We start from the raw sequence: 14,748 nt of genomic DNA, 5'->3' as shown, positions 1-14,748 counted from the left end.
AATACACTTAAATCATTAATGGCTCAATCAGATTCTTATATTATCACATGAATGGAGTCAAAAATCACTATTTGGGGAATACAGATTCTCTACTCCATTTTTACATCATAGAGTGTACGGTGTGTCTTGGCTGCAGCAGTTGTCCTTTTCTAAAAAGGAGTTTTTTGCTGCCAGGTCTGGGAATCACAGGAAAATATTTTAGTGGCTTTCTCCAGCTCCCCCCCCCCCAAAGATTAGGCTAAGATTCATTAACTGGGTTTATAATGGGTAAAATGTTCCTGTGACACAATTGCCTGAATGATATGACTTAGTCTGTTAGGGCTCTTTTGGAAGTTCATTGATTCTTTTAAGCATTCCCACCATATATTATGTTTTTCCCATTGATTCTGCCCTAGCAGTTACGTATATTTCAAATACCCACCAATAAAAATGCTGTCCATTATTTAAAGCCTGCTTTCAATGTCCTGATGAAAAAAAAATGAAATTTAAATTCAGATACGTGGTTACTGTCTTGACCATCAGCTAGTGAAAGTATTAGGGGATTATTAAATTCCCTTGCTGCTGAGCTCCTAAGGGTTTTGATAATCCAACAGGAAAAGGTCCAGGATGGCTTCTCCTGTTCCAAGTCCAGCCATTGTAGATTTGTGACCCTTCCCTTCCTTTCCTTTCCCTTCCCTTCCTTTCCCTTCCCTTCCTTTCCTTTTCTTTCCTTTCCCTCCTTTCCTTTCCTTTCCTTTCCTTTCCTTTCCTTTCCTTTCCTTTCCTTTCCTTTCCTTTCCTTTCCTTTCCCTTCCCTTCCCTTCCCTTCCCTTCCCTTCCCTTCTCTTCTCTTCTCTTCTCTTCCCTTCCCTTCCCTTCCATTCCCTTCCCTTCCTTTCCCTTCCCTTCCGTTCCTTTCCTTTCCCTTCCTTTCCCTTCCCTTCCCTTCCCTTCCTTTCCCTTCCCTATGCCTGAAAACAAGGGGTTCCCTGCTTAATGTATATATTTCTGTTCTTCTTCTGCAGTCTCAGTCAAAGCTAGTGCACGTAAACCTCGTGGGAGACCTCGGAACGGTTCAGACCGAAGTCCAGCTGCTCTACCAGAGTCCTTGCCAATATATTCACCTTCAAGCAATCCAGAACCTACATCCATGGAAAAAATAAAAAGGAAGGAATTTAAAAGTGGAGAAAAACGTCGAGGGAGACCTCCTGCTCTAACCAGTGTGAAATTCAAGATCAGCCATAAAGAGTGCGTTCCAGATACTCAGAAAGGAGGGAAGGAAGAAAAAGAGAATGTGAAGAAAATAAAGCGGGCACCATCGGCTACCTTTCAGCATGCTGCAAAAATTAAGAAATTAAGAACAGGCAAACTCTCTCCGCTGAAGTCTCAGTTCAAATCCGGGAAGCTCCAGATTGGGAGGAAAGGGATTCAGATTGCCCGCAGGAGAGGGAGGCCACCCTCTTCCGATCGCTTGAAGACCATGCCAGCTCTTGTCTGTTCCCAGCTGGAGAAAGTCCAGAGGGCGCGAAAGGAGAGAGAGGGTGTGCCGTCTCTCCCCAAAGATGAAAAGCCAACCGTCAGGCAGAGCCCTCGCAGACCAGTCAGGATGATTCCTTCTTGCAAGAGGACAGATGCCACCATCGCCAAGCAGCTCTTGCAGAAGGCAAAAAAAGGAGCTCAAAAGAAAATGGAGAAGGAAGCAGCAAAGCTTCAGGGCCGGAAGGGGAGGACTCAGCTCAAAAACATCCGGCAGTTCATTATGCCTGTGGTGAGTGCCATCTCTTCACGAATAATTAAGACTCCCAAGCGTTTCATTGAAGATGAGGACTATGACCCGCCAATTAAAATAGCACGCTTAGAGTCTACCCCCAACAGCCGCTTCAGTGCTACCTCTTGCGAGTCGAGCGAGAAGTCCAGTGTGGCATCTCAGCACTCCTCCCAGCTCTCCTCAGATTCCTCACGGTCCAGCAGTCCAAGTGTTGATACGTCCACAGATTCACAGGCCTCGGAAGAGATGCAGGCTCTCTCAGAAGAATGCAACCCCAGTTCGGAAGCTCACCCGTCCCTGCCAGAGTCCGCCTCCCCTGATAATGAGGGTGCTGAGCAGAGGAGGAGGAGGAGGTTTTCAATGGCAGAGAAGAATTTTGCCCCCAAGGCAGCTAAGAAGCTGCCCAGCCTCCAAAGTGTGTCTCAACAGCAGTCATCTTCTTCTTCTTCTTCACCTCCCCCTCCACTGCTCACCCCACCCCCACCCCTGCAGCCAACAGCCAGCATCTCCGATCATGCTCCATGGCTCATGCCTCCCACCATTCCCTTGGCATCGCCCTTCTTGCCATCGTCTGCCGCTGCCCCCGTTCAAGAGAAGCGGAAGTCAATCCTCCGAGAACCGACGTTTCGTTGGACTTCTCTGAAGCCCTCCCGGTCTGAGCCCCAGTACTTCTCCTCTGCCAAGTATGCCAAAGAAGGTCTTATCCGCAAGCCGGTTTTTGATAATTTCAGGCCGCCGCCACTGACCCCAGAGGATGTGGGCTTTGCTGCTGCCGCCGCCGCTGCTGGCTTTACCCCTCCTGGGGCCACGGCTGCCACCCGCTTATTTTCTCCTCTTCATTCTGGAACAAGGTTTGATCTACACAAGAGAAGTCCCCTGTTGCGAGCACCACGATTCACCCCCAGTGAGGCGCACTCGCGCATCTTTGAGTCTGTCACATTGCCTTCTTCGATTAGTCGAAGTGCTACGGGAAGCACTACAGCCGCAGCTTCTTCAAGGAAACGAAAGAGGCGAGTGTTCAGCCCGATTCGATCCGAATCGAGATCTCCCTCGCACTCTATGAGGACAAGAAGCGGAAGACTCAGCACCTCCGAGCTGTCCACGCTCCCTCCGTCCTCTTCCGTTTCTTCTTCCCTAACTAGCATTTCTGGAGGCTCCCTTGCCACTAGTGCCTTAAACGCCACCACGTTCACTTTCCCTTCGCATTCCCTGTCTCAGACTGGGGAAGCAACAGAGAAAAGCCAGAGACCGAGGAAGCAGACCAGCCTTCCTGCCGAGCCGTTCCCGTCGAGTGGCCCTGCTCCCCTTTTTCCTTGGTTCGCACCGGGTGCCCAGACAGAGAGGACCAGGAGCAAAGACAAAGCCACCGAGGAGGTGTCCAAAGACAAAGAACAGGACAACGGCCCTGAGAAGGAGAAGAACCGAGAAAGAGATCGAGACAGGGAGAAAGAAAACAAGCGCGAGTCAAGGAAAGAGAAGAAGAAGAAGGTGGGGGCAGCTCCAGAAATCCAGAGTAGCTCTGCTTTATTCCCATCAACTCGAGGGTCTAAAGGAAAGGTGGTCGTCAGTGGAGATGCAGCAACCTCATCTGTTGCCAAAAAACCTGCAGGACGGAGGAAACCGGCTGCCACTGAGCCGGCAGCCGATGTCCCTGCGGCGGTTCTCATGGACTCAGCTAGCATAAAGACCAAGTTACCCAAGAAAAGCCGAGGGGGCCTGGAGAAGTCAACTCTGGACCTTGGCCTGGCAGCCTCGTCTGCAGAAAGGGAAGAATCCTTGCGTCTTCCTGCTGCCTCCCTTGGCCTTCTGAAACATTCCTCCATAAGCTCAGTATTGGCTCATGCGGATAAACTTCCAATGACTGACAAGAGGGTGGCCAGTCTCCTGAAGAAAGCTAAAGCTCAGCTCTATAAGATTGAGAAGAGCAAGTCGCTCAAGCAGGTGGACCAGCCCAAAGGACAGGTATTTCCCAAAAACATTGGGATTAGAAGGGAGGTAAGCGCAAGAAATAAAGACTTGGCACTCCCCGGACAGAATAGATGAAGCAATGATGGTTGGTAAGAGTTTCCTGAGAAGGTGCGAGTGCGACTGGTCCCTGGGTCTCGCTAAACTCGGAGAAGCTATGAAAATGTTTCCTATTATACCGCCCCTGCTCACAAACATTGGCATGCTGTGAGCTGTTGGCGTAAAGCTTCTCGCATCTTTCCTTCCGTGTTAGGGAAGGAAAGTTCAGCATGCACCAGAATGGGAACATAGCAGTTCGCCTTTCCAGGAATCTTGTGCCTCTGTACTAACATTTGTGGTTGAGTGCTATTTTCACACCCCGTTGCACTCCAGAACATCTTTTGGGAATTGAATTCAGAACGTTTTGTAGCCCTAGTCCTTCCATCTTGGGGAAAGAGTTGAGCTCTGAATTATTGCAGGGCGGTTTTGTTTGTTTTTAAAGCTTAACTTCCTTCCTTCCTTCCTTCCTTCCTTCCTTCCTTCCTTCCTTCCTTCCTTCCTTCCTTCCTTCCTTCCTTCTTCCTGCCTACAAAACAGCTACTAAATGTCTTGCAATATGTAGATGTTGCTGTGTGTTATTTCTAGTAGATGCTCACTATAAGCTCATACACGCCGAGATCCTTGATGCATGTTGTGCTTATACCTGCAGAATTGCAAGTGGTTGGCTTCAGGCAAAGCCTCTCTGCCTTGTGGAAGGAACCCACTTGGAAACATAATGTTAGAGAAGGCCAAGAAGCCAGCCAGCCATGCCTCTCTACTGGGATTCTGTTGCTCGTGGCAGGATGATTGTATCACCCTATTCCATCTTTTTCTGCAATTTAGGGTCAGGAGAGCGATTCCTCAGAAACCTCTGTGCGAGGTCCACGCATCAAGCATGTCTGCAGGAGGGCAGCCGTAGCCCTGGGCCGCAAACGAGCAGTCTTCCCAGATGACATGCCCACTCTGAGTGCCTTACCATGGGAGGAACGGGAGAAGATACTGTCTTCCATGGGGAATGATGGTAAATGGTTTGATTTGGATAGAAGACGGCGTTCCTTTCCTTATGTCAAGGGGCATAACTAGAGATTTTAACATGAGGGAGACTACTACATGGAAGAATAGTTTTATAAAAAAAATCTGAATAGAGCCTTTTGCGGTGCTCCTTTAGAAAAAATGATGACGCTGAGTTAATAGCTGGTGGTCCTTTTGACAGACAAATCCTCTGTTGCCGGATCAGAAGATGCTGAGCCCCTCGCACCTCCCATTAAGCCCATCAAGCCAGTAACCAGAAACAAGGCCCCCCAGGAGCCCCCCGTGAAGAAAGGCCGGCGGTCGAGACGCTGTGGGCAGTGTCCTGGCTGCCAAGTCCCAGAAGATTGTGGTGTCTGCACAAACTGTTTGGATAAGCCAAAGTTTGGTGGGCGGAACATAAAAAAGCAGTGTTGCAAGTAAGTGTGTAGATTTGAGGCCTCCTCCCGGGGAGAGAGACGGGGACCCTAAACACTGGTTTCACTCTCACTGAGGAGATGCCAAGGGCACCAGATTTTCCCAGGCTTTGGGCTGGATTTCTGCCTTTCTCCTCCAAACGGTAGCTCGTACGAATGATCGTCAGTAATGATGTTACCTAGTTTGGGTTATGAAACATCAGCAAGAAAAGCACCAAGCTCACAGAGCACCACGGCCCCTCCTAGCAGAATCCTCCTGTGGGTCGCTTAGTAATGTGTCCTTTTCTCCTTCTGAAGGATGCGGAAGTGCCAGAACCTGCAGTGGATGCCATCAAAAGCTTATCTCCAGAAGCAAGCCAAAGGTGGGAGGCCCTTTGCCGAGGGAGGGCAGGGAGGGACGGGGCTCTGGTGCTTTCAGGGCAGCAGCGCCGTATGTGGCTGGCGGTGCCATCCAAGTGCTTTTCTGCTTTGCAGCTGTGAAAAAAAAGGAGAAGAAATCCAAGACGGGTGAAAAGAAAGACAGCCACCCGGGGAAAGTTCAGGGGGAGCCAGGGCAAAAAGCAGGGGCCCCTCCTCTGGCTCTGGGGAAAGAGGATCAGGCCTCCAAGAGAAGCAGTGAACCAGCCCGGAAGGCCAGTGAAGGGAAGACCGAGGAAGGGCAGCTGCCCCCGCCTGTCCCGGACCCCAAGCAGCCTCTTCTCTCTGCCACCCGGAAAGCTGGCAAACAAGCCCTGCCGGCTTTGCCCCCTGCCCAGCTGCCTAGCTCAGGCCCGCCCAAAAAGGAAGCCCCCAAAACCGTGCTGGCTGAGCCCAAGAAAAAAGCCCCGCCGTCCCTGGAAGCAGGTATGTGTTGACATTTCCTGGCGGCCTCTCCAGGACTGACTTACCTGCTCCCCGGAGAGACCGGTGGGGGCCTGGCTCTCTGGTGTAAGACTGCCTCCCTCCCATAGGGGGGAAATGGCCCTGCTCGGCCCCTGCATACAAATAGGTGCTTTCTTAGGCACACATCAGTGGCCCTGTGAGGAAGCAGCAGGCCAATGGGACTTGCCTCTCTCTTTTGTAATCATTTGTGCTTTTTCTCCTTCTGTATGCACATCCCGAAACTTTAGCAAAAAGTGGATGCTGTCTCTTCTGCCCTAACAAGGCTCCAAATGCCTCCTTGTTTCAAGAGACAAATCTTAGGTTATTACAAAGTATGTTTGTAATTTTTCTAGCCATTGAGCAAAACAGACAGAAGAAAATCATTCCGCGTCCCAGCTTACTGGTGAAACAGAAACCAAAAGAAAAGGTAACCTAATGCTTCATCTTGCTTCAAGGGAAAAAAAATGTTCTGTGATTGTCCCCTACTACTTTAAGCCTGATCCTGACCTCGCCCCTTTCTGCAAGCCCAGCACACACCATCTGAAGGCCGGTACAGGTCTGGGACCCCCCAAAATGGGTGTGTACGCATGCCAAGTAGTAGCATTTCTGGCCTTTTAAGAAAATCCAGCTACACAATAGGGGCGCACTATTTCTCTGGTATTCTTCCTTGGCTGACGGTAGTGATAATTCAACCTGAATTTGGGACTGGCTCCTTATGGTAGGCTAGGCAAGGGGCCCGGGCCTTCCACCGATCTATTCTGAGGCCAGTTTGTGGAGGAGGGAAGGAGACGTTGTGGTCTGCCGTCTTTCTAGGAGAAGCCGCTCCCAGTCAGCAAGCCAGAGAACAGCGCCCTCAATACCCTGAGCACTTTATCCAACCACACCCCTTCCAAGCAGAAGCCCCTGACAGATGGGGTCCACAGGATCCGAGTGGACTTCAAGGTAACAAGGCAGCTTAGAGTGTGGCTTTCTTCCTCGGGAGAAGTTGGGCCATGGAGGAGGGTTGCTCCCTGCTTACCCCGTTGTGGTGCCGGGCCTGGCAGAACCACCTCACCCGCAGGCCTTGCTTCTCTGCTTTCTAGGAGGACTGTGAGGCTGAAAGCGTTTGGGAAATGGGTGGTCTGGGCATCCTAACCTCCATTCCGATCACCCCCAGAGTAGTCTGCTTCCTGTGTGCCAGCAGTGGGAACGTGGAGGTAAGAGAGGAGTCGGGTATGGGAGGGATTGGTGGTTTTTTTTTTCAGTTGCCTTGTTAAAGTAAACTTGAAACACGTAGATGGAATTGAATCCTTCATCAAAACAATCCATTGTTTCTGCAGAATCATGTTGTTTTAAAAGTATTTTATTTGCCTCTGAAACCACAAACCGGTCCAACTTCTGCCAGTTCCTCCTAAGCCTGATAAATATTTTTTGCTCGTTGCGGAATCTGGGATTGCTGTAGAAGTGAAATTGCTCACAGACAAGATGGGATGTGGTCTAAAAGCTGCTTTATCCTTGATACTCATCATTGATTTGATACTCAGCACGGCAGCTGAAACTTGCCAGTGTCATCTGCCTTCTAACTCACTGCAATATTCCCAAGGGAAAAATGTATTTGGTACTCATGGCGCCTCCCGGAACCAATTTTAACAATGAGTATCGAGGTACCCCTGTACTTTGGATATTAATGGGTGGAGCCATTATAATGTTATTCCTTTCTTCGTTGATTCAGTTTGTACTTTACCTTTCAATTAAGTTGGATAATCAAGGCTGCTTGAGTTAAGAACCAAATTCTTACAAAATCCACCAGAGCTAAGCTGCAAGAGGGAGGGAAGGAGGGAGGGAGGGGGAGAGAGAGAAGTGCAGTGGGCCTGCCTGATTGGCTGACTTGTTTGTTTGGTTGTAGTTTGTCTATTGCCAGGTCTGCTGTGAGCCTTTCCACAAATTCTGTTTAGAGGTTAATGAACGCCCCCTGGAAGACCAGTTGGAAAACTGGTGCTGCCGTCGCTGCAGGTTCTGCCACGTGTGTGGGAGGCAGCATCAGGCCTCCAAGGTAACTCCCTTCGCCTTCTGGGACCTGCCTGCCGACTGGTGCTCAGGACTTGTCTTAAAAGGGGCGGCCCCTGGACAGGCCTCTTGAAGCCTGAAAGACCTTGTGTGACGCCCTTCTCTGCCATCCCACAGCAATTGCTGGAGTGCAACAAGTGCCGGAACAGCTACCACCCAGAGTGCCTGGGACCAAACTACCCAACTAAGCCCACCAAGAAGAAGAAAGTGTGGGTATGTTCCTCTGGGGAATCTGGGGTCTCTCAGGCAGACTCGGTTGTCCAAACAAAATAGAAGAAAGTGGGGAAAGGAGACTGGGGGCGATTATACAAATTCCTGGGGGAAATGGACAGTCTCAAGTACTCCTTTTGTATCGGACTTTTATTTTGCTGCTGTGATTTCCTCTCTTTACTGAGTATTGTGTCTGGTATAATTGAAATAGATACTTCTCAGAGAACAACTGATTCTTCAAAAAACACCAGCTTCTTTCTGTTTTTCTAGATCTGCACCAAGTGTGTTCGCTGTAAGAGCTGTGGGGCGACAACTCCAGGCAAAGGGTGGGATGCACAGTGGTCCCATGACTTCTCTTTGTGTCACGATTGTGCCAAACTCTTCGCTAAAGGTGCCAAGGGGCCGAATAGTATTGAAGACCAAGGCCTGGGAGGGTTGGCAGCCATTCCCCCTGAAGGGAAAACTTTGCTTTTCAGCCTGGCCTTAGAAGCGGGGTGGCGGACAGCTTCCTGTGTAGAATGGCACACTGCCTGATTCATAGATCACAGGAAGACTTGCGTTGTTTTAACAGTGGTTTGTTCAAAAAGCCACCATTGAGCCCATTTTACCTGTATGAAGGGTTTCCCCTCTCCTGTCAGTCAGCCACAGGACTTGCCAGCAGCAGCCGTTCTTGCTTTGTGATTCTCTGGCTGTGTGAGCCCATCTCCTCATTTTCTGCTGCTTGTAGGAAACTTCTGCCCGCTCTGTGACAAGTGCTATGATGACGACGACTATGAGAGCAAGATGATGCAGTGTGGGAAGTGTGACCGCTGGGTTCACGCCAAATGTGAAGACCTCTCTGGTGAGGAAGAGCGTTGGTGGTCAACAGCCCTAGGTTACTTTTGCAGATCCCTTTGGTTTAAAAAAAAAAAGGCGGGGAAACCCTGCCCTAAAGGTTGGTATCCGGAAATCCCTTTAATGGTCACAAACAGAAATGGGACCATGTCAGGCGGTGCATTGAGCCAGTTTTTGGAAGGAAGGTGAGCGGAAATGCTGTGAGGGATGGTTTGGGGAAGGGTTAGTCTATTGAAACGAGCAGGCTTCCGCCTGAGACTCCCCTCCAAGATGTCCAGCAGGGCTCAGTCCTCTCAGGCTTGAGGTGGCAGGCACCACCACCTCCCAATCCCGAGACATCAGAACACACATGGGCCCTAAGGTGAGCCCTTCTCCTCCTCCTCCTCTCGCTCTTTCCTAGCCCTGCACAAACACACCCTTTGCCGTTTCTCCCTTCAGATGAGATGTATGAAATCCTCTCTAACCTTCCGGAGAGCGTGGCTTACACCTGTATTAATTGCACTGAACAGCATCCTCCTGAATGGCGGCTGGCCCTTGAGAAAGAGCTACAGCTTTCTTTAAAGCAGGTTTTGACAGCTCTGTTGAATTCTAGAACGACTAGCCACCTACTGCGTTATCGGCAGGTACGTCTATCTTTTTTCTTTCCCAAACTAACAAACCAACTGTTGGTTTGCCTGTCTGTCTATTTAGGAGAGGTTGGTTATTGGAAATGCAGAATTTCTAGGCAAAAAAGCAGAATTAGCTAGGCATTACTAGTCTTAAATCAATTCCACAGGCTAAGAACTGAGTTAAAGTTGGGGGAATCCTGAACAAAACCTGCTTTGTACCACGAGCTCTTGTCTACCTTCAGGCAGCCAAACCTCCTGACCTGAATCCTGAGACAGAAGAAAGTGTGCCGCCCTCTCAAAGTTCCCCCAAAGGCCCAGACCCTCCCATCCTCACAGAGGTTGGCAAGCAGGAAGAGCAGCCGCTCCTCGACCTGGAAGGCGTGAAAAGGAAGATGGACCAAGGAGGCTATTCTTCTGTGGTAGGTCTCGGTGCAGTCGCCCCCCCCCCTTGCTTTCAGGGCTTCTGCTGGGGTGAAGAGAAAATTGAAGCCAAGTTAAAATAGGCTGTGGTTTGGCACTGAAAGGCCGCCACCTGGCATGGTTGTTGCCCTGTTTCTCCTCCTCTGAGTGAAGAGGAGGCCGCCCATTGGACTCCAGCAGTGGCCAGGCCAGGGAGCTGCTTGATGAAAATGCCATAAGAGTCTACAACTCCCGCGGGTAGTGAGTGAGGCCTGCCTGAGGGACCACAGTGAAGGGGACTTTATTTTTCCCATCCAGTTGGAGTTCAGCGATGATCTGGTTAAGATAATCCAAGCAGCTATCAATGCGGATGGAGGGCAGCCGGAACTCAAGAAGGCCAACAGTGTGGTGAAGTCCTTCTTCATGAGGGTAGGTGGCATGTTGCCCTTGTCTTGAAGAAAGTGGATGCTGCCCTTGTTCCCAGAGCAGCACTGATTCTCCAAAGAAACAGTTTTTACACCTGTCATAAGTTCACCTGTCCGACAAATTTGCCGAGTTTTGAGGCAGTTTTCTTAAAAGCTTAAGGCCAAGCAAAGTAATACTGAATCTTATTAAAAATTGTGGTTTTTCTCTTTAGCAAATGGAACGAGTTTTTCCATGGTTCAATGTAAAGAAGTCAAGATTTTGGGAACCAAACAAAGTCACGTCAAAGTAAGCAACCGCTCTACTTCCTGAAGTCACTCCCTGTCACTAAGCAAAGATGGTGCCGTAATGTCGTCCCTTGGGAATCGCATGGATTTCCAAATGGCCTCTCGGGCTGCCTGCAGCAACTCCCGTCGACTGCCAGGAGCAGGAGTCCTCTGGCTGCCCCTTCCTCCGAAGAGAGCGGAGGGACGAACGGGAGGGCTTGGGAGGTTGAGGGCGGCACCTGACGGAGGGCGGGGTCTCTTCTTGTCTTTCAGCAGTGGAATGCTGCCTAACGCCGTCCTGCCCCCCTCCCTGGACCATAACTATGCCCAGTGGCAGGAGCGCGAAGAAAACCGTTCCGGTCAGCAGCAGCCCCCTCTGATGAAGAAAATAATTCCAGCTCCAAAGCCCAGAGGGCCAGCAGAGCCAAACTCCCCCACGCCACTGCATCTTCCCGCCTCACCCTTATCCAGTGAGAAATGGTGCCTCCTTTCCTTGCCCTCTCTGAAGGAAGTTCTCCTGGAAGATGGGCTTTTGAGCTTTGGGGGAGCGGAGAGGAGCCTTGGGGTTCGCTTTCTGCCTGAATGAAATGCATCCCATTCCGCCCCCCCCTCCCCCTCCCCAAATCCTTTGGGCCGCTTGAAAGAGCTCTTGCCGCTCTGCCTTTTGCAGCTGGGTCCATGGCTCCCATAGAGAGTCCCGTTCCGTGTTTCTTCCTCATGTTCTTTGTTGGGAATTCATTCTTTCCATTTACGTTGAGGTCCCGATAGAAGCCAAGACGACAGCCCAGAAGTTCCCCCTCCTCCGGATGTGGAAGACAACCGGCAGTGCTCTCTTTGCCTGAAGTACGGTGATGATGGAGGCAATGTAAGTAGCGCAGGACTCTCTTCCACTTCAGGTGCTCCTGCTTGCTCTGGCAGGTGGATCTCGTGTCATCTTCAGTTAAAAACATTTGATTAAATCCCTCTGAGACTTTGGTGAGCAAATGCACTTAGTGGATTATTTATTTATTTATCCATTTATTAAATTTATATTGCCACCTATTCGCCTAGGGTGACTCGAGGCGGCTTTCAGAATGTAAAACTATTTAAAACAAAAACAAAACACTAAAAACTAACAAAAAGAATCAAATCAATTAATAAAGTACAATAGAACAAAATCTGAAAAAATGCTATCAGAAAGATTGTTATATTTTTATCCCACTTAAAAAATGAGTCGACTCAAAGCAGCAAACATATTTAATACACCTGCCTCACATTTTTACCTCAGCAACAATCTTTTGATGTGGGTTTGGCTAAAAGAGAACAACTGGCCCAAAGTCATCCAGCCGGCCAGCTTTCATGCCTAGAGGAGAGGCCTAGAATTCGGTGCCTGGTTTTCAAGAACCATTTGGAATAAGAGAATTAGAAAAATATTAGCAACTTAAGAGTTTTTCCTGTTCTTTACAGATTACTCAGCACTGGGAGAGATTGGTAAAAATCTCAGGATAAAATTCAGATATGTTGTTACAATAGAAACATGCAAAAGCATGCATTAGGGAAAATTACATGGTGCAATAAAAATTAAATAGGCATAAGTATAAGTAAGGCATTGAGTATGGAGAACACCTGGCTTAGCAGTTACGTTTGTGAGGGGAATCTTGGGCTGATCATTTGGCCACAAACTGAAGGTGCGTTGGCAGCATTTCCAGAGGATCAAGATAGCGCTGAATTGAGAGCAAAATAATGGGCCTTTTCTGAGCCACCTCCCTGCTTGTCAGCTCTTCCTCCTTGAACAGGGTGGGACTTCCTTTGGTGATCTGTGTGCTTTTCTACAGGATGCTGGCCGTCTCCTTTATATTGGTCAGAACGAGTGGACCCACGTGAACTGTGCCCTGTGGTCAGCTGAAGTGTTTGAGGAGGAGGATGGCTCTCTGAAGAACGTGCACGTGGCCGTGATTCGTGGGAAGCAGCTGGTGGGTAGTCTCTGTGACTGCAATCCGTTCTCTGCGGCGGTTTCACAGACCAGTATTTACAGAAAAGAAAAAGGTTTCTTCTGACAGAAATTCTGGGACAAAAAAATCTCTTGGTTCAATGTTATTATTTTATTTCAGTAATGCTAGTAACAGGAAGAAAGGAGTTTGAAGGGTGTGGAATGGGCTCTCCTTGGCAATTTCTTAGCAGCCGGGCTGGGGCGTAAAAAGGCACCTCTCAGCCGTTAAGGTGGGAGTTGCCCCACGCGGTTGAACGGAGGCTCCGTCTCTTCCTTAAGTGCCGATCCTTTCAGATCGCTCCAGAGTGGCTCTTGATCTTTCTCAGCTGCTTTGTTAAATAAATAGATTCAAAGGTATGTTTAAATTTATGAAATACAAAGTTGTAACCCTAAATATATGCTTAATTTGTTACAAAAAATAGCTTTGCTTGTTTACAGCTAGGGCAAGGAAGATGAACCAATTAGGAGTTCTCTGATATAATACTATTAATCAGATATGTTACATTCATTTTAACCGTGCAGTATTTGTGCAGTTTTACAATCAGAGTAACATACCAATCTTGCAGCGATGTGAGTTCTGCCAGAAGTCGGGTGCCACAGTCGGCTGCTGCCTGGCCACTTGCACCAGTAATTACCATTTTATGTGTTCTCGGGCCAAAAATTGTGTCTTCTTGGAGGATAAGAAGGTGTACTGCCCACGACACAAGGACCTGATCAAAGGGGAGGTACGTCCTATGCCACTTGCCCCTTTTCTTGCTCCTTACTTGTTTTCTGTCCAGATGACTTATTCTGCCGTGGGTTTGTTTGCAGACAGTGCCAGAAAATGGCTTTGAGGTCTTGAGGAGAGTCTTTGTGGATTTTGAAGGAATCAGCTTGAGGCGGAAGTTTCTGAGTGGTTTAGAACCAGAGAACATCCATGTGATGATTGGTAAGCCCATTTGTGAAGTGAGGTCAGAATAGATGGCCTCTCGTGCCACTGCTGTTCTCGTGCTTCAGCCTTTCTTCTACTTCAACGTAGGGTCGATGAGCATTGACTGTCTTGGCATCCTGAATGACCTTTCTGACTGCGAAGACAAGCTCTTTCCAGTTGGATATCAGTAAGTGGAAGCTGCTCCTGTGTCACAGCTCTTTCAGGAAGAAACCTGGGCTGCAGGGCGGGGCCGGTTGGCTGGCCTGGTTCTCCACAAGAAACAAACAAACAAACAAAAAAAGAATAACCTTGTTTCCTCACCCTTTTTTTGTTTCCCTAGTTTTCATTGTTTACTTTTAATTGGATTATGAAATACGAGGTAGTTTCTCATTTTGTGACCACAATTGCAACTGGCCGCTTGGTAATTAAATGAAGCACAACTGTATTTAACAGTCCTACTTCAACTTTCTTTTGCTTTACAGACCTGTGAAGGTTGTAAATGCAAGGATTGGTTGTAAAGTTAGTTTTTCATGACCATCCTAATTTCAAACGGGTGTAAACAAGGCAGTTGCTAAGTGAGGACTGCTTGCTTGCGCCTTTCTTTAGAACGAGTACTTTGAAGGTACGGCATTCATGTGCGAAACCCTTCCCCTGTCCATGATTTTTACAATGGGCACAACGGAAGGCCCTCCTTCCCTGCACGGTCTTACCTTGTGAGCAAGGTGCAGTTGCAAAGCAAGCCGGACAAGGGACTGTCCCAAGTACTCAGGTTTGCAACTTCTTGTAATCCTCTGCTTGAGATCCCCCCCTCCCCTCCCCAACCCGACAACTTAAAAGAGCAGGAAAAATCATCATATAATCATTGAAAGATAAGGCACTTGAGTTATTCTGTTTTAGTAACATTGCTTACTTTTATAGCCAATATAAATTAAATGAAGTAATTTTGTGGAAAACTAAACTTGATACAAGATAACTTAAAACTTTTTTGTTTTTTGTTTTTTTCCAAAATGTCCATTTTTCTGTGGCTTCAAAATTTCCAGAAAAATT

At 48.6% G+C, this 14,748-nt stretch overlaps 1 protein-coding gene across 1 annotated transcript in view; it reads left to right on the top strand.

Annotated features, from left to right (window-relative positions):
• The window catches only part of KMT2A (lysine methyltransferase 2A), a 36,409-nt gene that overhangs the window by 10,113 nt on the left and 11,548 nt on the right, over positions 1-14,748 (top strand). Inside the window, 22 exon segments of the mRNA XM_087938726.1 lie at positions 1,005-3,709; positions 4,574-4,751; positions 4,944-5,178; positions 5,473-5,537; positions 5,650-6,018; positions 6,390-6,463; positions 6,850-6,978; positions 7,119-7,232; positions 7,922-8,068; positions 8,200-8,295; positions 8,563-8,683; positions 9,020-9,133; positions 9,565-9,749; positions 9,977-10,153; positions 10,452-10,562; positions 10,771-10,844; positions 11,096-11,292; positions 11,581-11,687; positions 12,637-12,774; positions 13,358-13,516; positions 13,602-13,719; positions 13,810-13,888. Coding sequence (XP_087794852.1) covers positions 1,005-3,709; positions 4,574-4,751; positions 4,944-5,178; positions 5,473-5,537; positions 5,650-6,018; positions 6,390-6,463; positions 6,850-6,978; positions 7,119-7,232; positions 7,922-8,068; positions 8,200-8,295; positions 8,563-8,683; positions 9,020-9,133; positions 9,565-9,749; positions 9,977-10,153; positions 10,452-10,562; positions 10,771-10,844; positions 11,096-11,292; positions 11,581-11,687; positions 12,637-12,774; positions 13,358-13,516; positions 13,602-13,719; positions 13,810-13,888 — 5,692 coding nt within the window.

The sequence above is a fragment of the Pseudonaja textilis genome, chromosome 9 (genome assembly GCF_049901715.1).
Source record: "Pseudonaja textilis isolate UNSWEBS1 chromosome 9, rPseTex1.2, whole genome shotgun sequence".
In the NCBI taxonomy this organism is placed as follows: domain Eukaryota; kingdom Metazoa; phylum Chordata; class Lepidosauria; order Squamata; family Elapidae; genus Pseudonaja; species Pseudonaja textilis.
Note: the sequence above shows the minus strand (reverse complement) of the source record. Positions and strands in the feature narration are given on the sequence as shown.